Raw genomic sequence first — 23,668 nt, forward strand, 5'->3', positions numbered from 1 at the left:
GCGGTTTTACGGTTGCGATGACTCCATTTTGGAATTTCGTCCCCTTTTTCGTGTTGTCTGCTCGTGTCCTCATTAAGGATGTTAGAAAATCGCTGTTGGATTTGATTTTTGTAATAACTGGTATAACCTTGAGGTACATTGGGTACATCAGCAAGATTTAGATGACTTGAAAGTTAGGAAAACTTTAGCATCTTATAACTTTAGCCTTTAAATCTTATTCTGGTAAAAAAAAATATCGATTTAATTCGCTGACTGACGCTGGAATTCCCCATTCATAGCCACATACATTTATATTACAACAATATTATTTTTAATAATATATTTCTCAATGAGTCATCAGTAAAGTAGTATTTATTACACATATAAAACATTATTAAAAAAGTAATTTCACAAAAGGAGACGCATATGTAAATGATATAGCTCATAAGATTCATAGGAAAATAGGTCATATGGAAAATACAATAGGGAATGAAATGTACAATGCGAATGTAGGCTAATGTCCGCTGATCGTGGAGCGTAGCTGCTACGAGTAGTATGAGGTTACAGGCCTGTTGTCTGTTGCGGCCTCTTTCTAATCGTTCTTTCTATGTATGTGACGGAAAACGCTAAAAAGAACAAAACTTATTACAGGACCAACCACCTTTTAAAAGAAATATTTAATTATTTTATTGTCCATATAACTGAAAATGTACAATATTAAAGAGTCTTATAAACGTATTTGACATATTGAATAAAGTTCTTTATCTGTTTATTTTAACTAATTTACGCGTTTAATTATAGGCAAATGTCACATATCCATGAACTGGATGTTATTATAACTGATAAATTACAGAACACAATATTTTGATACATTTATCAACAGAATGTTATTGCCAAATCATTTATTTATATTAAATGCTGCCAAAATACTTGTTGATCTTCTGCCAGCCTTCAGATAGTTTACTTGCGATTTTGTCCACGGGTCCTGGACCACCACAATGTCTAGGTGGTCCAACTAATAGCAAAGTTTCTCCAGGACTGAGTTTCAAGTTTTTCTCCAAATTCACATGGGAACCGATTGAAGAGCTGGATCCTCCTGAACTGGCAGCTACTGTCATTTCGGATGGCAGTCCAGGAATCTTTGAAAGTAGGACTTCAGTTTTTCCTTGACTTAAATTAGAAACGACAAGTAGGGACCCTGATCCACCCCACCTTAGTACAGCGAGCGCATCACCAAGTCTCTTTATCTGGAATAGCAGACTATGTATCTTAGTATAAGATATAATTTAAGCGGAAACAAATAAATATTCAGAAGATCTGTATCACTTACACAGATTCTTCTTTCGTGATCATTGTTATTTGATTAAAAAATCATATTATATTTTAAGGGATTAAGCAGAGTTATTAATTATGAGATAATATATCATTAATATGGAGTCAAAGTTTTTTATACAACTTGACTGTAAATTTCTACCTCAACGTGTGGTCCAATAGCTGGAGATTTTCTAATAGCTGAAGCAACTTTTAAAACACCGATATGACTTAAATCAATCGCGTACTCAGACTTCGCATTGGCATATCGATAATTTGGAGCTAGTGGCAGCCAGGGATCGCCAGACGTAAAACCGGCAGTAGGAGTGTCGTCCCATGGGAATGGAGCAGCTGATGGAACTGCTGGATTAGGCCAACATTTTGAAGTTTCTGCCCATTCAAGAATAGTATCTGCTGCACCCAAATCATCTCCTTGCTGAATGATAGTAGCACCCGGTAGTGCGAATGCTATTAAAATTATAGCGTCCACCATTCCACTACCATAGCGTGTCACTATTCTACTTTCGTTTCTCCTACTAGTCTGAAACATAAATTATTTTAAGGGATGCTTAATATCAAATGCATATTTAGTTGCTATTCATATGTTAGGAAATTTAATAATGAAATACAAGAGCCTACCAAAATACATAACCTTCTTGCAATAAATTTCGCAACGTTAAAGCGTACTACCGAAACTAAATTCCAATCTCTAAGGTAAAAGCTGCGGCTTATAGAAGATTTATTTTGACAGCAGTATGGCTCAATATTTAAGACTAACTCACGAGCCAAGTGGGGGTCATATCTTGCGGCGGGTACAACAGCGACGCGTGCAGGGCGAGCGCCAAACTTGCCGCCGGCCGCTTGGCTGGCGAAGCCAAATCGTAACTAATAACACTATTGGCGCCTAAACCTACTTCAACGTAATATTTAGCGCTGACTTCCGCTCCTAGCGCAGTTTCTACTAAAATGACTCTGAAACAAAATCGCATTATTGTAGTAACGTTAAATTGCTATCAATATTTTGGAAGGGGTTTTACGATTTTTAATGTAACGCATTCCAGTGGTATTTTATTGAATATATTTTTATGTGAATGAACATTTTTAACATTAAACTTTTCTATTAATTTTTCTTCAGTTTGTATTCCCTATGTTTATTTCATTGTTCTAATTGTTTTTATATAACTAGATCGGCAAACAGGCGTACGGCTCACCTGATGGTAAGCTACCTTAGCTTATAGACGTCTGCAATACCAGAAGCAGATCGCAAGTGCTTTTCCGACCGTATCCCCAATTCCCTCCAGGAGCTCTGGTCACCTTACTGACCGACAGGAACATAACACGGCTAAGATCTAGCCTAGGTAAAACCGAATTAGAAAAACCGAATTATGGGGTTTTTGGGTGTGGAGGGTGGAGGGTGTAGGGGAATCTATACAAGGTAACACTGTCACACCTCAAAATCCCATGGTTATGGAGATATCCATGGTTAAAGTTTTGAGGTTAGAAGAACAATTTAAAGCTATTATAATACCTTTGAGCTCGTACTGTTTGCATTGTTTGACAAATCGACACTTTTAAACAAAATAACGCGTCAGACATAATATTCTAATAAAATTAGTAACATTGCGTGCTAGAATATAGGTTTAGAAATTCGAAAAATACCCAAAACCGAATCGGAGCACCCCACTGTCCACGTGGTCTTGGTCTGTCCTACCCCTAGAGTGTTTTTTGTGCCGCGGAGGCGCGGAGGCGACCAGCCTCCGCTGCGGAACGAAGCATGAGTGAGCGTGCTTTCGCACGCAAGGGCGGAAGAGCTGCACTTCCCGCAGCGCCGGAGCCAAGCGTTCCTCTAACTTTCGAAATTCTTCTTCTAACCTCAAAACTTTAACCATGGATATCTCCATAACCATGGGGTTCTGAGGTGTGACAGTGGTACCAGGGGTAGCGTTCTCCACCCTCTCCCCCCCCCCCTTCCCCCCACGGTCCCATAATTCGGTTTTACCTAATCTAAAGCTTTACCCATAACACTGCTTGAAAACAGTATTATTTAGTTGTGAACTTCTGCAAGGTCGAGGCTCTAACCGAGTCGGGATGTTACATCATTTGAGCAGGAAATTTCCTGCTGTCCCCTGTTTCAGTAAAATTTGATTTTTCTGTTACATTTTACTCACGGTACTTCTAAGTTAGCAGTTCGAGAGCAGCTCATAGCCGCAACAGTCATATTTTGTACAAGTTGCACACCACATTCATGATCTAAGGGAAAATCCGGGTGTAGGAGTATTCCAGACACTCCTCGTTTCAACCAAGTGCACTGAGCGTCTGACAACATAGCTAGTAAACTTTCCGAACAGAGATTTAAAACAGCCTCTTTACGCAACGAGCCGTAATACGCTTGCCTGCTTTCACGCCATACCCAATTGATTCCATCTTCATTCTGGAAATAGCGCCTAATTTATTTTACGAGTACCGTTTTATTAGAACAAGAGTATTTTAAGGAATGTAGTTTTATAACACTGTCACTTAAAACTCACGATTAATTTACTTAGGCACGGTTTTTATATTCTTTTATATTAGAATTCCCACAAAAATTTATCGAATTTAGTAACAGCTATTTACAATTTAGTGTTTGCTTAAATTGTTTAAATATTAATTCGTTACGAAAACATACAAAAAAATCGACAAGAAAAATAATGTAGAAAAAACTGTTGTTTTTGCATTACAAGAACATTAATTTATTTTACTATTTATATATCTTCCTTAGATGTAAAAAAACTCACAGCTGGCGATTCGTCAAGACTTCCATCCCTCCAAATAACTTTATCTTCGAACCCAGTCTTGCGTTCAGCGCTTAGATTAAACAGCTCAGAACTTGAACTGATTGTCTGCATTGTCAAAGTAATCACCAGTTTGAGCTCTGTGACGAATAATAACATTATATACAAATATTTATAAGTAATTTTAGGCTCTAATTGCAATAATGTACAGATACAGTAATTACAAAATCATAATCAAATATTGCTTTGTTTAAGTAGGTTAAAGAACTTTTGAATTTTACAAATTATAATTATGATTGACTTAGATATATGCGATTTTATTTTTGTGTTACCCACACATTAGGAAATTCTAAATTTCCTAATGTGTGGGTAACACAAAAATAAAAAAAAAATCCATTAAAATGACTTTGATATATTAATTTTTGCTAATATAAAGCTAGCACCGATTCGGAATGTATATTAGATTTTGCTAAGAATAATCAGCAAGAAATAACATTAGAGATTTAACGTATCAATTATTTCAATTATATGTAAAAATCCAATTTATAATGACTAGTAGTCGCCCAGTGGTTGAAATTCGACAATAATCAATTTAAATTATAAGTTTAAACACTAAATAAAAGAATATATATGCGTGTGTTTGTCAAATACACACATATATGTTATTGGTAGTGTGTGTAATGATTTTTTTAAAATTGATTTAATATATTTTTATGACTAATATACAATAATTATATAAGTTTTATTTACAAACTATAAGTGTGCGAAATTGCACACTCCTCCGTCTGCTCAATTTTCGTAAAAAGGGGTACAAAATTTTTGCTTCACGTATTAATATATAGAAGATAGATATTCATTATTGCTGCCACCATTATGTCCATTTTTAGAAGAATACATTTTGTGATAAGTAGAGTTTGTTGATTATAACAATCTTAATAACATTAAACAATAAGTTAAAATTAAATTGAATCACTATAAATGAAATTGCTAGGGTATTTAGGCTTTATTCGATCAAAAAATACGAAATGTTAAAATTGTAACCAAAGCAATGGCTTGACTAGCTTCGTTTGCGAGTGTAACGTACAGCTGGTTTTTAAATGTACAAACTTGTATAAAAGTATCGTTAGAAACGAATCGAGCAAATGAAAAAGAAAAAACAAATTAATTTAAATTTCAACAGACTGATCCTCCCGAAAAACGAAATCGTCCTTCATAACATACCACTGTATACAATTTTTGGCTTACCTAACTTTTTCGCCTTCTCTACAAGTCCCTTAAAGTCATCCAAATTTCCGTATCTCTCATCTATGTTAGTAAAATCCATAATACCGGGTTGATCACAATCCATACTTTTCGAGGATACAGAAGATAGAATTACACCATCCGCACCGAGAGCACGAACGTAACTTAGTTGCTTTGTAAGTCCTGTTAGTTAAGAATTATTGTGATTAGTTCTAGCATTAGCTGTCATAATTTTTAAATTAGAGGCTGACAGTATGAGATTGGGTATTTAATAGTACTGTTTATTCTTTTATTTTAATACGTTGCTTGTATTTTGAAATGAATTCAGCCTGTCCATCCCACTTCTGGGCATAGGCCTCTTTCATCACCTAGAAGAAGGATTGGAACTTAATCCATCACGTTGTTCAACTGCGGATCATATCGGGTATTAATGATAACAACCGGGACCGACGGCTTAACGTGTTCTCTGAGGCACGGCGGGGAGACCCATAAGAACAGATCGGACAGAAACATTTGTATACATACAAATATCAATCCTGAGCGGAAATAGAACAATGGACGCGTCGGTGTTTGAGGCGATTACTCGCATTACTACACCAGAGTTGTTTTTGAAATCTTACAAGTTACAGTACAAAAACCTACATCATCATGAGTGACGGGTTCATAGAAAGCTTTATTTCCATCAGCAAAAACTTTGATGTACTATAATAATTTTGTTTTATTCTAAAACCTATACATAAATGTATTCTCCGTTTTAGCTTTGTCATTTTATCACTGTAGTAATTTTAAAGTACTCTTGTGAGTTGATAGAGCATACATGACCGATATTTATAAACGGCGGTGAGAGAATGGGACAATATTCACAGCACGAACGAATTTAAAATTGACATCAAATCGTGCCGTAGATTTTTGTTGGACAATGGATTCAAAAATAGTTTGAAATTGTTAAATGATTCGTACTGGTTTTTCTGTTAACAGTATTCGATTCAGCCTGTAATATCTCACTACTGGGCATAGGCCTCTTTCCCCATGTTGGAGAAGGCTCAGAGCTTAATCCACCACGTTGCTCCAATGCGGGTAAGAGTATTAATCTATACTAATATTATAAAGCTGACAAGTTTGTTTAAACGCCATTCCTATTTCAGGAAATACTGATTCGAATTGGATTGGCTTTTTATCGAAAGGTAGTGTGTGTCATTTGGTCCACCTTAAATTTATTTGAGATCTAACAACGTTTTTACTTGACTATTTTTTCGTTGACCTACGTATTATACCGCATAACTTTTTACTGGGTGTACCGATTTTGATGATTTTTAATTTAATCGAAAGCTGATGTTTATCGTGTGGTTACATTTAAATTTCTTCGAGATCTGATAACAACTTTTTGGGTAATCTTGGATAACGCGTATTTACTTGACTATTTTTTCGTCTACCTACATTGTATTACTTGTCGATGTAATTGAAGTCGATTTTTTTTCGTTTGCGACCAAATACAATTATTGGATAGCCCATTTACTGAGGAAGGTTATAGCCTATTTTTTATCAGATGAACATTTGTGAAACTGCGGAACACAGCTAATAATCACATAGTAAATTTTATTTAATTTAGAGAAAACACGTGATAATGGAAATTGTTTGATTTCGTATAGCGATTGAATATTTCCCAGAATGTTTTTAAGGAGTTATGTTAATGAATTACCTTTATAATGTGAGTTTCGTTGCAAATATAACAAAGCACGATTAACTTTGAATCGATATATGATCATTACTGACTATTTTCTATGATTATTCCTTTATTTTCTCCTGTTTAATAATATAAATCTAAGTTAGTTAGCACTTTTCTGATGTTTACGCAAATTTCATTCATTATAATGAAACACCTTTTTTTTGTTACCGCGATAAAATACAAAAAAAATGTTTCATTATAATTAGAAAACACTAGTTAAGATTCTAAAATAATATTTAAACAAAAAAATGTACAAAATTTTAACCCAAAAGTCTTACACTATGGAAATTTTTTGTCTTATATTATCTTTACAGAAATATAGTCCTAAAATGCCAACAAAAAAATTAGAAGTACTAAAACAGGCCCAGAGAGTTTAAGGATATCTTTTGGAGGACACGACCCTGTTTTTATCTCAAAGTAAAACAAAAATACTATACGAATTAAATTCTTCACCATTTAAGTCCCCCAGTCCATCTCCATCCATATCTTTAAAAGAGTCGACCAGGACGCTGTAATATACCGCATTGTTCCACCAGGGATCGGCCCCTCCACTTCTGAGTAACACTGTCAACACGAGCGCACCTATCCACATACTTTGTGTGTTTTACCAGATTAACAAGTAGATCGCACTAGTGAAGGCCAAAACCTAACATTTTACAATTTTTTTTTATTTATTTATTTTGTTTCAGACATAGTCCATATCTTAATGTTAGTATTACAACAACAATTTATAACTAATGTTAGTAAGTCAATATAAATATGAATAGAAGTAAATAAAGATATCAAACGACAAATAAAATCAATAAAAAACAATGATGTTTTCCCATTATTAAAACACGAAATCGGTCCTACTGTACAGCCCTTCCTCTCATATCAAAGGGACTTTCCCCTTCAAAACGCTATTAAGTTTTTGCGTCCCTCTTTGAAGTTCTTTTTTTACGCTTTTTGCCGATACGCCTAATTTACAATTGGGTATCTGTAATTTTGTGGATTAAGTTCCAAGCCTTCAAGTTTATCACAAACAGTAAAACGATCCATCTCGATAGGACAGTGGACATTAAAAGGACTAGTGGGACATTTAGACATTATTGCAATATAATCATCATTACAGCCTATACAGTCCACTGCTGGACATAGGCCTCCACAAGTTTACGCCAAAAATAACGTGAACTCATGTGTTTTGCCCATAGTCACCACGCTGGGCAAGCGGATTGGTGACCGCAGTACTGGCTTTGTCGCACCGAAGACGCTGCTGCCCGTCTTCGGCCTGTGTATTTCAAAGCCAGCAGTTGGATGGTTATCCCGCCATCGGTCGACTTCTTAAGTTCCAAGGTGGTTGTGGAACCTTGTTATCCCTTAGTCGCCTCTTACGACACCCACGGGAAGAGAAGGGGTGGCTATATTCTTTAGTGCCGTAGCCACACAGCACTATAATATTAACAGTAAAATAGAAAAAATAATCTAATGCGATACATACAGAAAAAAAATTTGGAAAAATATGACAAGGATTCCGATTGTTTTCCTAACAGCTAGATAATGAGACTACTCTTATTATATCTTTAATTTTATCTTAAAGTTTCATCAATTGTGTTTAAAATCGTACGATCTATAGAGCACAGATACAGAGCTGTATAGTTTAAGAACATACTCATACATAGAAAAGAAACAATAACTATCGCTTCAGCCTGTAATATCCCACTACTGGGCATAGGCCTCTATCCCCATGTAGGAGAAGGATCAGAGCTTAATCCACCACGCTGCTCCAATGCGGGTTGGCGGATATATTGTCTACTATGAGTAACGATCGCTATCAGGTGTACACGATAACAACCGCGACCGACGGCTAAACGTGCTCTCCGAGGCACGGTGGGGAAACCCACAAGCACTGCACAAATACCCAGACCACGGCAAACACCTGTATGGCCAATACAAATTTTTGTCATGTGCGGGGATCGAACCCGCAACCGCCAGCGCAACAGGTATAATCCATGAACAATAACTATCGTAATTTTCAAAACTATTTCATAAAGTCACATTGCCAAGAAATAAAATTCAAGTTTAATCGAGATCTGTATTGTTCCGTACATCACTATTCCAGATCGGAAGTGCAGACGGTAATTTAGTTAGGCGGCAAATTGCAGACTGGACTATTATCAGCCCCGCACTACATCTGTCATTTAATGATTAGATAACTTGATTGGGAGATTACCTAGCAATTTGTGATGACTATTAAGCGTCGATGACAATTCATTTCATATTTTATTAATATTAATATTTTTTTGTTAGGATCTTTTTTAAATTCTTTTTTAACCGACTTCAAAAAAGGAGGAGGTTACTCAATTCGACCGTATATATTTTTTCTTTTTTTATGTATGTTGTGGGATAACTTCGTCGTTTATGAACCGATTTTGATCATTCTTTTTTTGTTGGAAAGGAGATATTCCAAGTGTGATACCATGATAAGGAAACCAGGATTTGATGATGGGACTCCAGAGAAATCGAGGGAAACCCTCGAAAATCCGCATAACTTTTTACTGGGTGTACCGATTTTGATGATTTTTAATTTAATCGAAAGCTGATGTTTATCATAAGGTCACATTTAAATTTCATCGAGATCTGATCACAACCTTTGGAGTGTTCTTTGATAATGCGTATTTACTTGACAATTTTTTCGTCTACCGACGTTGTATTACTTGTCGATGTAATTGAAGTCGGTTTTTTTCGTTTGCAAGCAAACACAATTATTTAATATTGTAGATTCAGGTCTTGGTGATATAACCAATAAAATGTGTTTTTTATTTTTTATTAATGCATTATTTATTAAAATTATATATTATAACAATAGTTATTTCTATGTAGGCGATCCTCGTAGTACAAGAGCTTCTCCAGGATTAAGAGTAAGGTTGCCTTCCAGTGGAATGGTATCACTGCAAAAAAAAAAAACATAAATAATAATAAATTCTTCACACTCAATGTAATACAACAGAAGAATCAAATCATTTTTTTAAGTAATTTATAACTAGGTCGATAAACGAGCGTACGGCTCACTCGATGGTAAGCGATTACCGTAGCTCATAGACGCCTGCAACACCAGAAGTATCGCAAGCGCGTTACCGACCCTATCCCCAATTCCACAGGTGCTCTGGTCACCTTACTCACTAACAGGAACACTTATATAACTGTGATCTTCTGTAAGGTCGAGGACAAAATGATAAAGTTGTAAATAAAAATAATAGATAGATATTAATTGTATCTGAATTACTATTTTGAGTCGATTTTTATTTGTTTTTTCTAAATTTGGAATTGGCATTATTGTGACTACTTTAAAAAGTTCATCATCAACATCAATACAGCCTATACAGTCCACTGCTGGACATAGGCCTCCATAAGTTTCAGTCCCATAGTCACCACGCTGAGCAGGCGGGTCGGTGACCGCAGGGCTGGCTTTGTCGCACCGAAGACGCTGCTGCCCGTCTTCGGCCTGTGTATTTCAAAGCCAGCAGTTGGATGGTTATCCCGCCACCGGTTGTATCTACTGCCGGTCCTTAAATAAATAAATAAACTAAAAGTAACAGTAGAATTAAGATAAAAATGTACAGATAACGATTTATATCAACTCCTTTCGTGCTCGGCAACAGTGGCGTAGTGGGGGGGCAAGAGGCGTAGAAAGCCCCAGGCGTTATCACAAAGGGGCGCCAAATGATCCGCAAAACAGAAATTGCTGGACTTATTATATGGTTTTTGAATGGGGGGGGGGGGGCTAATCTGACTACATCACTACTCGGCAATAAGGATAAACGTCGTGAGGACATCGCAATCGCGAAAAAGTTTTTTCACGAAGTAGTTTTAGAGTAAAAATTAAGATATATTGAATGCATTATTTATCAAAATATATCATTCTCCCAAATATAGGTAGATTCCAGAAAATACAGCATTGAAGAAATAAGTTCCTCATATGGTATCTTCGTAATGTATGACATAAAATATTGTCTTATATTGGATGCCCTAGAAATACGTCGAGAATAAACCACGTAGGTATAGATGAAAGGTTTAGTAAGAATTTGGTATTCCCAGACGTAATCTCTGTCTATTTTGTTTTCTATATTTCATTAAAGATTAACTTATTTTATAATAAAACAAATTTCTTTTTTAAAAGCGTAACTGCGGAGTTTTTAGCCGATTCTCTGCAGAATCTACGTTCGGAATCAGTGCTAGCTTTACTTTTAACTATATTAAATTAATTAAAGTGATTTTTTTAATTTGAAAAATAATAATTATGCTTATTTTATTATATATACTTTAGATGATTTGTGAACAAAGTAAAATAAAAAGTTAAAGTTCTATCGATGACGACCACGGCCTCGTGAAGAATCGCTAACGTGTTTTGAGCAATACTGTTTTTTATCTCATTCTCTCCTATAAAATTTGTATGTGTCTTTCTTTACCATGACGCATTTTCATTTTATCGAGTTTTGAATCACATCAATTCCAAAAAAGTTTTGCTTCATACAAATTTGGAAACAAGTTTCTGAGATCAAATAAAAAAAATTCTATCGATTTATTACTGGAGATAAGTAATCATTTTATTGCACATATTACGTTGAAATCTTTTACAACTGCAGTAAAATATTGATGTAGTTTTTAACAGTAATTAGATTTAAAACACTGTAATACTTACTCCACATTTCTATCTGAGTGTATGCTTGATATATAGACGGTCAAGGGTTCTCTTAGCAACGATATAGCAGACAGGTCAACTGCGTCTTGTTCCTGACCCACATTAAAGACGAGGGCGTAAGTGTCGTAGGTGCGCAGGTATCTCACGAGCACCAGGGTATTCGCCGTTAGACTTTCGATGTGGTATTCTCCGTGTGATAATGTTGGTTCTTTTCGCAGTTTCGTCAGAGCTTGGTACACCTTTAAAACAGTAATATTAATTATTGCTGGTGCTTAGGCTAGCACTTATGAGTATTTGCAACGTGAGAGGAGTTGTACTTGTGTTGATTGTTTTTTTTTTTTGTTATAACAATCATATCGTGTTCTTGACCTAACTTTTGAACCTTTTTTGAATTCCTTAAAATTCATAAAGTTTTATAAAATACCTTGAAATGACTCCTTTCTGCCTTTCTTTGTGCCTGCAAATTTAGTTCCATGTAATCTAAACCAACTGGTAGCCAAGTGGTTGTGTTTGTTGAAAAACCAGCGCTGGTAGTATTATCCCATTGGTAAGGAGTACGAGCCGGGTCTCTTGAGAACTCTAAGTAGTTATCGGGGTTCCCTTGATTACAAGCAGCCACGTCCACTGTATCTTCCCAACTGACATAACCATCTTTCATACCAATTTCTTCGCCTTGATAAGTTATAGCGACTCCTGGCAGCATCATATTCAAAGAGTTTAAACCATCCATCATATCTGGTCTGAATCTTGAAGGAACTCTATTCTGGTCGTGGTTTCCGAACTTGCAAAAAATATTTTAGTCATTAGTGTTATATTATAAAGTTGTGAATAGTATTTGTGTAATACATATACTTACGACCCAATTAGCAACTTGTCCTCGAGGCATGTAAGTTAACCAATGTAGGATTGTATAGACGAAATCCCGAGCATTCGAATTTGCCGACAAACTAGTGATGAAGTCGAAATTGAATGGGAAATGGGCACCGATTCTGCCTCTTTCGTCGCCGTAGTAGAGCATCGTATTGTATATATTGGCGTATGCTTCTGCTAGCAATATCCTAAAATATAGTCAATCAATGAGAACAAACACACTAAGCTCGGAATGAGTTTTACAATATAAGGGTGGAGGGAACATATATATATGACTCTACATAAACGTCCATTTGACCCAAATAAATATTTACTAAAGGATTCATTGAATGAACTACTCAAACCCGATGTTAGATTAATAGTAAATAAAAACGATTCCAAAAACACTTGGGTATGTTAAAAGAAATCTCTTCTGAAATCAGATTTCCCCATTAAAAAAAAATTTAAAGTGTTAAAATTTTTAATCTTACTTGGTGTCAGTTTGGTTTACATCTGTCCATCTGTCAGCGACTTCTCTCCATTCGTAAACCACATCGTAAAGTTCTGGTTGATCTCTAACGTACTCCTGTGTCGTGTAACCGGCTTGATCCGGTCTTACGAACAGGTTTCCGCTCAAAGGCTCATCGGGATATGTGCCATTATGATCATCAGGGTTCGCTTCAAACATATGCGGCAGAGCATCCAACCTGTAGCCGTCCGCTCCCTTCTCATACCAAAATTTCATTATATTAAGCATTTCGTTTCTAACTGCTGGTTCTCTAAAATTAAAGTCAGCTTGTTCTATCGCAAATTGATGCAAGTAATACTGCTGGCGTTCTTCATTCCATTCCCATACGGAACCACCGAATTGACTGATCTGAAAACAAATTACAGAATTTATTTTTGATCTTTTTTTTCTCTTTGAAGACAGTTTGAACAAGCGCAGTAAATACTGGCAGTTTTGAAATTTCCTAAATTGTTCTATTATTCTAGTTTTTAACTCAATAGCTACTAAGAAGAAAAGAAACAAAGCAAATTTGTTCCTATTTTATAGTTAGATGACTTAAAATAGTGACCATTAAAATGAACCAAGTTTCAAAGATTGTTTTGTTCATTTGGAATTTGTTAGTTGTTATAAGGGACTTGTGTTATATTAATTTGGATGTGTACTTACCCAATTGGAAGGGACTTCTCGGCTAGAAGTATTGGTAACAACAGGGTCGGCCCAAATAAAGTAATTCTCGTACCCGGGCTCTCTTGCCACAGATTTCTTGAAATATTCAGATTCAGTACTGGCGTGATTTGGAACAAAATCCAGAATGATTTTGATACCTAAAATATTAGTATATTGAAAAAAATAATTCAAACACAAATATAAACAAAATCCACTGAAGTTAGTGACTAAAAAATAATATATATATATACAAAAAATATGAGTAAAATCGTAAGGAGCTTGAACTCAAGAAGTGAAACATTATTGAGAGTTCAATCTATCGTTCTTATAAAATTGCATAAATAATTTATAGTATCCCATCAAATCTTAAAAATTGATTGGACGCTTTTTCGAAAAAAAAAAAAAATTGCGTTGAGAATTATACCAAAGACAAAATGAAGGAAATAAGTGAATTATAATTACCAAGATTGTGTGCCTTTTCAACCAATTCTTCAAAGTCCGTTATAGTACCATATTCTCCTTGAATATCATAGAAATCGCTAATATCATACCCAAAGTCTACCATAGGCGAGACGAAGACGGGCGACATCCATATAGCACCCACGCCAGCCTCAACTAAGTGGTCCAGTTTTGATGTGATACCTATGATTATAATAAAAAAAAATATTGTAATAGGATGCAAATTCAACCTAAATTTAATTCGTTTTAATGCACTATTAACTTAAACTGTTTGCAAATTTTCAATAATTACGTGTCGACATGTTGCGAAAAACAAATTAATTAGTCTATTTTTTTATTTCGATTGATTGATTCAGCTTGTAAAATCAAATAAAAGTCAGAGCTTAATCCACCACGCTGTTCATTGCAAGTTTGCAGATATATTCCCTTCTGTAAGTATCGATTGCTATCAGGTGTGTATGACAAAAAAGACAGATAGGCAAGGCACTATTTTGTCATTTAAACAATAATTGGTCATTTTTTTATTCTATATTAATATACAAATCAGATGTGAAAAAGCTTGACACTTTTCACCTAAAATGTCTGAGATCTATTATGAAGATCAGATGGCAAGACCATGTGCCAAATACCGAGGTCCTACGACTTTCTGGAATGTGTGGAGTGGAGGCTTTGCTTATCCAGAGACAGCTGAGATGGTGTGGGCATTTCCTTCGCATGGATGACCGCCGTCTACCCAAAGCAGTCTTTTACTCTGAGATGGCAGAGGGTAAAGGAAGACACGGCGGTCAACATCTACGGTATAAGGATGTGTTCAAAAGAAACTTGAATGCTTGTGCTATTGATCCCGAAAGCTGGGAGGAACTCGCATTAAATAGGTCATCTTAGCGATCTACTATCAATTATAAAATTAAATCATTTGAAGAAAATCGACTTCTAGCACTTGATTCAAAACGCCATGTTAATAAACAGAGACCTAAACCCTCCTATACTTACACGTTTTTTTGTTATTTAAAATGAACATCTACAGGCTCTAAATTGCCTATGCCTTTTGTCAAAAATCATGCATTCCTGCGGGCAATTTATTACATAAAACTGCAGATCGACGGTTATGTGACTTCCTAGTCAAGATAGGACGTGGACGCTGACGGTATTTCTTTATTGCAACTGCGTTTATTTTTTATTCGATTACACATATCTATTAAAACAGCCTGTATAAGGAGTACTCTGGCACAACAACAAAATAAATTTGCAGTGAAATTTAAAACGTAAGAAATTAAAATTATTTTGACAGTAATCCTAATAGATTAGTGATTAAGTAAGGCGTGATGTTATCGAAAGCGCATAAGTCAGATAATAAGAGTATTAATACTTTTTGTTCGTGTGGTAACACGGTGAATGGTGATTCAACTAGAATGTTGATGGATATGATTAGCTTATATAAGTTATACGTTAAACGGAATATTTACATGGTCATTCTTTGTTCCCATATTTGACTCATACCATGGTCATCTTCACTTATCTGCTTATTGGATAACAATTAAATAATTATGTTCTCAAGTATATTAAAGATAAATCGCGAAAATTTAGCTGGAAATTTCCTGCTAAGGCTATATGATATATTTTATTCGGTAACCACCATTCAAACCAGACTTTTAGTAGGCAACTCTATGTCATCGTATTCATCATATTTTATTGATATAAGATTACATATGAAACATGTAGGTGAAAGTAACTAGAACAATATATGTATATTATTATACCTGTTTATACCTGTCACCACTTGGTAGCAGTATAACAACTACTGAGTTATGCCTGGAAAATAATAGATAACCCGGCGTTGGCATTTTCTACAGGCTTTATAATGTCGGCAGGTATTAAATTTATTCTTTAATTTCGTCGGTACATTTTTGAATAAAAATAAATTTTTCAATTTTGAATTAAATATAGCCTGGCCAAGATTTTTCAGACAACACTTATTTTTCTATTATAAAAATAAATAAACAAAATAATTTTAATCCCGCTTAATGGATGAAGTTCGTCACTAGTTTGTATCTCGTGCTAATAGCTTTTGCACTTGTTCCGAAATATAGGAGAAAAAAAATTAGGCCATGAGAAACATTGTGAATATCCTGCTCTGCGTATAAACAGTCAAAGTAGGAGTGCTCACTATTAAATTAAATTAAATGAAACTTTAAAAAAAAATAACTTTCAGTTTTATGTATTACTAGCGACCCGCCCCGGCTTCGCACGGGTTCAATGCTGATACTAAATATACTACAGAATGTCTTTATTTATAGTGTGAAGCTAGCTTATAGCATGGTTATTAACATAATAACAACAACATTCAAATATGCGTCGTTAGATTACACGTTGTTACAGAATGCGTTGAAGAAATAAAGGTTCACTGCCTGTTTCCCGTAGGTGATAGCGTGATAATAGTATGTAGCCTATATATTGACCCGACTTCTTAATAATATTCGTGCCAAACTGAGGTAGGGCACAGCAGGAATTTCCTGCTCAAAATATGGAGCAGCCCGACTGGGGTAGTACCTCGACCTTACAGAAGATCACAGCAAAATAATACTGTTTTCAAGCAGTATTGTGTTCCTGTTGGTGAGTAAGGTGACCAGAGCTCCTGGGGGGGATTGGGGTTTGGGTCGGCAACGCGCTTGCGATGCTTTTGGTGTTGCAGGTGTCTATAAGCTACGGTAATCGCTTACCATCAGGTGAGCCGTACGCTTGTTTGCCGACCTAGTGACATAAAAAAAAAAAAAAAAAAAAATTGAAGTTAATCCATGCGGTACTTTTTGAGCTTATCCTGGACATATACACAGAAAAACAGACAAACAGACAAAAATTCTAAAAACTATATTTTTGGCTTCGTTATCGATTGTAGATCACACCGTAAGTAGGTATTCTTTTAAAAAAATATTCAATGTACAGTTTTGACTTTCCTAAGATTTTATTATATGTAGGTATAGATTTTTACTATATTACTTTGTATGTAAAATTATCTTTTTATGATAATGTATTATTTTTAGTAATACAGTAAAGATAATTGTGGTTTCATTTAGAGAAAAGATTGGTTGAATTCAATTGCTTAGAATTCAGTTTTTTGTTTGACTTAAAAACAAACAATGCTTAGTTTAGTAACAAAAACATTTATTTACTTAGTAGAAATATTAAATTTACCTTTGATATCACCGATGCCATCACCATCGCTGTCCTTGAACGACCTTGGGTATATCTGATAAATGATGGTATTCTCCCACCAGTCTAGTGGTTTTAGTTCCGGTCTGGTGGCCAGGACTTCCCATGTTGAGCTGTCGACCACCTCACCTACCACAACTATAGCACCAAACCAGATGCCTAATATTTTTAACAAAGACGGCATTCTGACTGCCAAACGCTTACTAAATATCTAATTTTGTTAATTTAATATCATTATAGCGATACAAGTTTTTGGTGGGGGAGAATATTATCAGTATTATAACAACTACTAATAAAAAATTGAATATGTTTGATTTTATATAATCACTAGCTACTGCCCGTGACTTCGTCCGCGTTAAATAGTTACTCGAAAAAAACCCTCGGTTTTGAAACATTCCTCATTAGTGTACCGCTCCTATTGATCTTAGCGTGTTGATATATAGCCTATAGCCTTTCTCGATAAATGGGCTATCTAACACTGAAAGAATTTTTCAAATCGTATTAGCAATTCTTGAGATTAGCGCGTTCAAACAAACAAACAAACTCTTCAGCTTTATAATATTAGTATAGATTATTAATAGTAGTTTAATTATTTCTTGAATAATAAAACAACTTTTTGAGATTTTATCGCTTTAATTCCTTTAATAGTACTAGGATTGTAAATAGGCTACGTTCGACCTGACTATAATCGGGTACCGTGCATTGCAAGCATTGCAAGTGCGTTGCCGACCGTTTCCCCTAACCCTTCTCAGTTTTTTTGGTCCAGGACTTTTAGGGTAGTATACTAATCCTAAAATAAATACTAATAATCTCAAGAATTATAGAAACAAAGTCATACAAAGATTATATCTGTTGAAAATTATAAATATTTTATATTTCTTTATAGCAGTGTCGTTTAATAATACGTTCCAAAAATATATTATCGTCAGATAAGTGTTGATAAATAACTACAACGTTATTTTTTATCATAATTATATTTTAAATTTAAATGTTCCAGAACCTCGTAGTTTAGTAATAAGTACCTGGGTGACCGAGCTTAACTCGGTATTTTTAGTAAATCATGTGTTTTGGAAATCATATTTAAATACGAATTACATATTGATAAAATATAAATAATATTTTTTGATTTTACCGACATAATAATATAAAATATGAACTGGCTATTTAAATAAAAAATGCGAGTGCAATTAGAAAAAAAAAAGAAAAAATAATAATCGATATGAAAATTTGAGGATTTGAACCGTAGTCTTTTCGGTCGGTCGCGACCGGTCGATTTCCCACTGAGTTATTGCAACTTTATTGACAAGTGCGAAATTTACCTCCGTATTCTAACGATATTGTAGCCATTTTTTCATTGCCTAAAAACAGGGATAAAACGACATTTTCTAAAAATGAATCTAAAAATATTCTCGGATAACTTCGTCGTTTATGAACCGATTTTGATAATTCTTTTTTTGTTGGAAAGGAGATATCCTAAGTGTGGTACTATGATAAAAAAAACAAGGATTTGATGATGGGACTCCAGAGAAATCGAGGGAAACCCTCGAAAATCCGCATAACTTTTTACTGATTTTGATGATTTTTAATTTAATCGAAAGCTGATGTTTATCATAAGGTCACATTTAAATTTCATCGAGATCTGATCACAACTTTTGGGGTGATCTTTGATAATGCGTATTTACTTGACAATTTTTTCGTCTACCTACGTTGTATTACTTGTCGATGTAATTGAAGTCGGTTTTTTTTCATTTGCCAGCAAACACAATTATTTAATATTGTAGATTCAGGTCTTGGTGATATAACCAATAAAAATATGTTTTTTATTTTTTATTAATGCATTATTTATTAAAATTATACATCATAACAATAGTTATTTCTATGTAGGCGATCCTCGTAGTACAAGAGCTTCTCCAGGATTAAGAGTAAGGTTGCCTTCCAGTGGAATGGTATCACTGCAAAAAAAAAAATTAATTATTCATAAATAATAATAAATTCTTCACACTCAATGTAATACAACAGAAGAATCAAATCATTTTTTTTAAGTAATTTATAACTAGGTCGACAAACGAGCGTACGGCTCACCCGATGGTAAGCGATTACCGTAGCTCATAGATGCCTGCAACACCAGAAGTATCGCAAGCGCGTTGCCGACCCAATCACCAATTCCACAGGTGCTCTGGTCACCTTACTCACCAACAGGAACACTTATTTAGCTGTGATCTTCTCGTCGAGGACAAAATGATAAAGTTGTAAATAAAAATAATAATAGATATTAATTGTATCTGAATTATTATTCTGAGTCGATTTTTATTTGTTTTTTTTAAATTTGTAATTGGCATAATTATTGTGAATACTTGGGTGACTACTTTAAAAAGTTGCGAACTAAAGTTTATTGTTTAATGATGGGAACCAGTATACGTACTCAGTGTTGTATCTACTGCTGGTACTTAAATAAATAAATAAACTGAAAGCAACAGTAGAATTAAGATAAAAATGTACTGATAACGATTTGTATCAGCTCCTTTCGTGCTCGGCAACAGTGGCGTAGTGGGTGGGGGGGGGTGGGGGGCATTAGGCGTAGAAAGCCCCGGACGCTATAACAAAGGGGCGCAAATGGTCAGCAAAACAGAAATTGCTGGACTTATTATGGTTTTCGAATGGAAGGGGGGGGCTAAGCTGACTACGTCACTGCTCGTCAATAAGGATAAACGTCGCGAGGACATCGCAATCGCGAAAAACTTTTGTCACGAAGCAGTTTTCGAATAAAAATTAAATCAAAATTCCATTCCCCTAAATATAAGTAAATCCCAGAAAATACAGCATTGAAGAAATAAGTTCCTGATATGGTATCTTCGTAATGTATGACATAAAATATTGTCTTATATTGGATGCCCTAGAAATACGTTGAGAATAAACCACGTAGGTATAGATGAAAGGTTTAGTAAGAATTTGGTATTCCCAGACGTAATCTCTGTCTATTTTGTTTTCTATATTTCATTCAAGATTAACTTATTTTATAATAAAACAAATTTCTTTTTTAAAAGCGTAACTGCGGAGTTTTTAGCCGATTCTCTGCAGAATCTACGTTCGGAATCAGTGCTAGCTTTACTTGTAACTATATTAAATAAAACGAATGTTATTTTAATTTGTAAAATGATGATTCAGTGCTTTTGATGATTTTTGAACAAAGTAAAATAAAAAGCTAAAGTTCTATCGATGATGATCACGGCCTCGTGAAGAATCGCTAACGTGTTCTGAGGAATACTGTTTTTTATCTCATTCTTTCTTATAAAATTTGTATGTTTCTTTCTTTATCATGACACATTTTCGTCTCATCGAGTTTCAAATCACAACAATTCCAAAAAAGTTTTGCTTCATAGAAATTTGGAAACAAGTTTCTGAGATCAAGCAAAAAAATATTCTACCGATTTACTAGAGATAAGTAATCATTTTATTACACATATTACGTTGAAATCTTTTACAACTGCAGTATAATAATGATGTACTTTTTAACAGTAGTTCGATTAAAAACACTGTAATACTTACTCCACATTTCTATCTGAGTGTATGCTTGATATATAGACGGTCAAGGGTTCTCTTAACAGCGATATAGCAGACAGGTCAACTGCGTCTTGTTCCTGACCCACATTAAAGACGAGGGCGTAAGTGTCGTAGGTGCGCAGGTATCTCACGAGTACCAGGGTATTCGCCGTTAGACTTTCGATGTGGTATTCTCCGTGTGATAATGTTGGTTCTTTTCGCAGTTTCGTCAGAGCTTGGTACACCTTTAAAACAGTAATATTGATTATACAAATATTGATTATTCTATCCAAAGGGGACTACGCCTGTAGACAGCTTTTAGTGGTGCTTAGGCTAGCCCTTATGGGTATTTGCAACGTGAGAGGAGTTGTAGTTGTGTTGATTGATTTTTTTTTTGTTATAACAATCATATCGTGCTGAATCTGAAAATAATGGTGTGTAATTTAATTTTTAATATTTTGTTGTGTTTTAATAACTGTATGTTTAAAATTATATTTGTTCGGGCGCTTACCACGTTTATTGTTTCCTATTAGTCGTACGTCAGACTCCCCGTGATCATGGCGATTGAAACCAAAATATAGGGACCTCAACAAAACAATAAACGTGGTGAACATCCGAACAAATATAAATCTAATATATAAAATTCTCGTGTCGCGGTGTCTGTAGTTAAACTCCTCCGAAACGGCTTGACCGATTCTCATGAAATTTTGTGTGCATATTGGGTAGCTTTGAGAATCGAACAGCATCTATTTTTCACCCCCCTAAATGTTAAGGGTAGTCCATCCATATTTTTTTTAATTTTTAGGTAAATTATTTATTCTTTATTTTATTATGATTTAGCGTTGAAAAATACATACAACCCTAAATTTCACCCTTCTACCGCCAACCCCTATTTTTTAATAGCGTTTAGCGGCAAGACAACGTTTGCTTAGTCAGCTAGTTTAAATATGAAAAGCGATCGCGTTAGTTTAAAACAATATACTAGTGTATGTGTTAACTTGGTATGTATTGGAATTTTTGTTTGTTAACGTAATAGACTAGTTAATTACCATAAAAGTTACATAATTATTTTAACATTTTTTGGATTCGTTAAAATTCATAAAGTTTTATAAAATACCTTGAAATGACTTCTTTCTGCCTCTCTTTGTGCCTGCAAATTTAGTTCCATGTAATCTAAACCAACTGGTAGCCAAGTGGTTGCGTTTGTTGAAAAACCAGCGCTGGTAGTATTATCCCATTGGTAAGGAGTACGAGCCGGGTCTCTTGAGAACTCTAAGTAGTTATCTGGGTTCCCTTGATTACAAGCAGCCACGTCCACTGTATCTTCCCAACTGACATAACCATCTCTCATACCAATTTCTTCGCCTTGATAAGTTATAGCGACTCCTGGCAGCATCATATTCAAAGAGTTTAAGCCATCCATCATATCTGGTCTGAATCTTGAAGGAACTCTATTTTGGTCGTGGTTTCCGAACTTGAAAAAAATATTTTAGTCATTAGTGTTAATTTATACAGTTGTCAATAGTATTTATGTAATATCTATACTTACGACCCAATTAGCAACTTGTCCTCGAGGCATGTAAGTTAACCAATGTAGGATTATATAGACGAAATCCCGAGCATTCGAACTTGCTGACAAACTAGTGATGAAGTCGAAATTGAATGGGAAATGGGCACCGATTCTGCCTTTTTCGTCGCCGTAGTAGAGCATCGTATTGTATATATTGGCGTATGCTTCTGCTAGCAATATCCTAAAATATAGTCCATTAATGAAAACAAACACACTAAACTCGGAATGAGTTTTACAATATAAGGGTGGAGGGAACATATATATATGACTCTACATAAACGTCCATTTGACCCAAATAAATATTTACTAAAGGATTCATTGAATGAACTATTCAAACCCGATGTTAGATTAATAGTAAATAAAAACGATTCCAAAAACACTTGGGTATGTTAAAAGAAATCTCTTCTGAAATCAGATTTCCCGATTAAAAAAAAATTTAAAGTGTTAAAATTTTTAATCTTACTTGGTGTCAGTTTGGTTTACTTCTGTCCATCTGTCAGCGACTTCTCTCCATTCGTAAACCACATCATAAAGTTCTGGTTGATCTCTAACGTACTCCTGTGTCGTGTAACCGGCTTGATCCGGTCTTACGAATAGGTTTCCGCTCAAAGGCTCATCGGGATATGTGCCATTATGATCATCAGGGTTTGCTTCAAACATATGCGGTAGAGCATCTAACCTGTAACCGTCCGCTCCCTTCTCATACCAAAATTTCATTATATTAAGCATTTCGTTTCTAACTGCTGGTTCTCTAAAATTAAAGTCAGCTTGTTCTATCGCAAATTGATGTAAATAATACTGCTGGCGTTCTTCATTCCATTCCCACACGGAACCACCAAATTGACTGATCTGAAAACAAATTACAGAATTTATGTTTGATCTTTTTTTTTTCTCTTTGAAGACAGCTTGAACAAGCGCAGTAAATATTGGCAGTTTTAAAACTTCCTAAATTATTCTAGTTACAATTAATTTTAAATTAGTCGGTACGCGACAAAATAGAAACTGCTTGTAGTTTTAAACTTAATAGCAACTAAGAAGAAAAGAAATAAAGCAAATTTTTCCTATTTTATAGTTAGACGACTTAAAACAGTGACGATTAAAATGAACCAAGTTTCAAAGATTGTTTTGTTCATTTGAAATTTGTTAGTTGTTATAAAGG

The 23,668-nt window shown here is 34.8% G+C and overlaps 3 protein-coding genes across 3 annotated transcripts in view; all 3 read right to left on the reverse strand.

Moving 5' to 3' along the window:
- Nucleotides 1-329: 329 nt before the first annotated feature.
- On the reverse strand, nt 330-7,621 carry LOC123669682 (maltase A3-like). The gene is made up of 7 exons (XM_045603273.1): nt 7,483-7,621; nt 5,307-5,486; nt 4,068-4,201; nt 3,459-3,721; nt 2,073-2,262; nt 1,454-1,831; nt 330-1,226 (listed from the first exon to the last, which is right to left on the reverse strand). Exons 1-7 carry the CDS (start codon nt 7,619-7,621, stop codon nt 891-893), a joined length of 1,620 nt encoding a protein of 539 aa, XP_045459229.1. The 3' UTR covers nt 330-890.
- A 2,199-nt stretch (nt 7,622-9,820) lies between these two features.
- Nucleotides 9,821-17,583, reverse strand: LOC123668768 (maltase A1-like). The gene is made up of 8 exons (XM_045602466.1): nt 17,382-17,583; nt 14,193-14,372; nt 13,731-13,888; nt 13,048-13,433; nt 12,564-12,765; nt 12,132-12,488; nt 11,708-11,946; nt 9,821-9,956 (listed from the first exon to the last, which is right to left on the reverse strand). Exons 1-8 carry the CDS (start codon nt 17,581-17,583, stop codon nt 9,881-9,883), a joined length of 1,800 nt encoding a protein of 599 aa, XP_045458422.1. The 3' UTR covers nt 9,821-9,880.
- Nucleotides 17,584-19,215: 1,632 nt separating this feature from the next.
- Nucleotides 19,216-23,668, reverse strand: part of LOC123668779 (maltase A1-like) — an 8,546-nt gene continuing 4,093 nt past the window's right edge. The window contains exons 4-8 of the mRNA XM_045602476.1: nt 22,973-23,358; nt 22,489-22,690; nt 22,057-22,413; nt 20,946-21,184; nt 19,216-19,351 (exon numbers count right to left, since the gene is read on the reverse strand). Coding sequence (XP_045458432.1) covers nt 19,276-19,351; nt 20,946-21,184; nt 22,057-22,413; nt 22,489-22,690; nt 22,973-23,358 — 1,260 coding nt within the window. The 3' untranslated portion in view covers nt 19,216-19,275. The remainder of the gene's footprint in view (nt 19,352-20,945; nt 21,185-22,056; nt 22,414-22,488; nt 22,691-22,972; nt 23,359-23,668) is intronic.

The sequence above is a fragment of the Melitaea cinxia genome, chromosome 3 (assembly GCF_905220565.1).
Source record: "Melitaea cinxia chromosome 3, ilMelCinx1.1, whole genome shotgun sequence".
In the NCBI taxonomy this organism is placed as follows: Eukaryota; Metazoa; Arthropoda; class Insecta; order Lepidoptera; family Nymphalidae; genus Melitaea; species Melitaea cinxia.

Excerpts from the sequence above, each read along its gene's own strand:
- LOC123669682 (XM_045603273.1), bottom strand. The coding sequence starts at position 7,621 with ATGTGGATAGGTGCGCTCGTGTTGACAGTGTTACTCAGAAGTGGAGGG. Across the intron at positions 3,722-4,067 it reads GAAGTCTTGACGAATCGCCA|AATGAAGATGGAATCAATTG; the intron begins GCTGTGAGTTTT and ends CGCTATTTCCAG. Across the intron at positions 2,263-3,458 it reads ACTGCTAACTTAGAAGTACC|AGTCATTTTAGTAGAAACTG; the intron begins GTGAGTAAAATG and ends ATTTTGTTTCAG.
- LOC123668768 (XM_045602466.1), bottom strand. The coding sequence starts at position 17,583 with ATGCCGTCTTTGTTAAAAATATTAGGCATCTGGTTTGGTGCTATAGTT. Across the intron at positions 13,889-14,192 it reads TGAAAAGGCACACAATCTTG|GTATCAAAATCATTCTGGAT; the intron begins GTAATTATAATT and ends CTAATATTTTAG. Across the intron at positions 11,947-12,131 it reads CAGAAAGGAGTCATTTCAAG|GTGTACCAAGCTCTGACGAA; the intron begins GTATTTTATAAA and ends ACTGTTTTAAAG.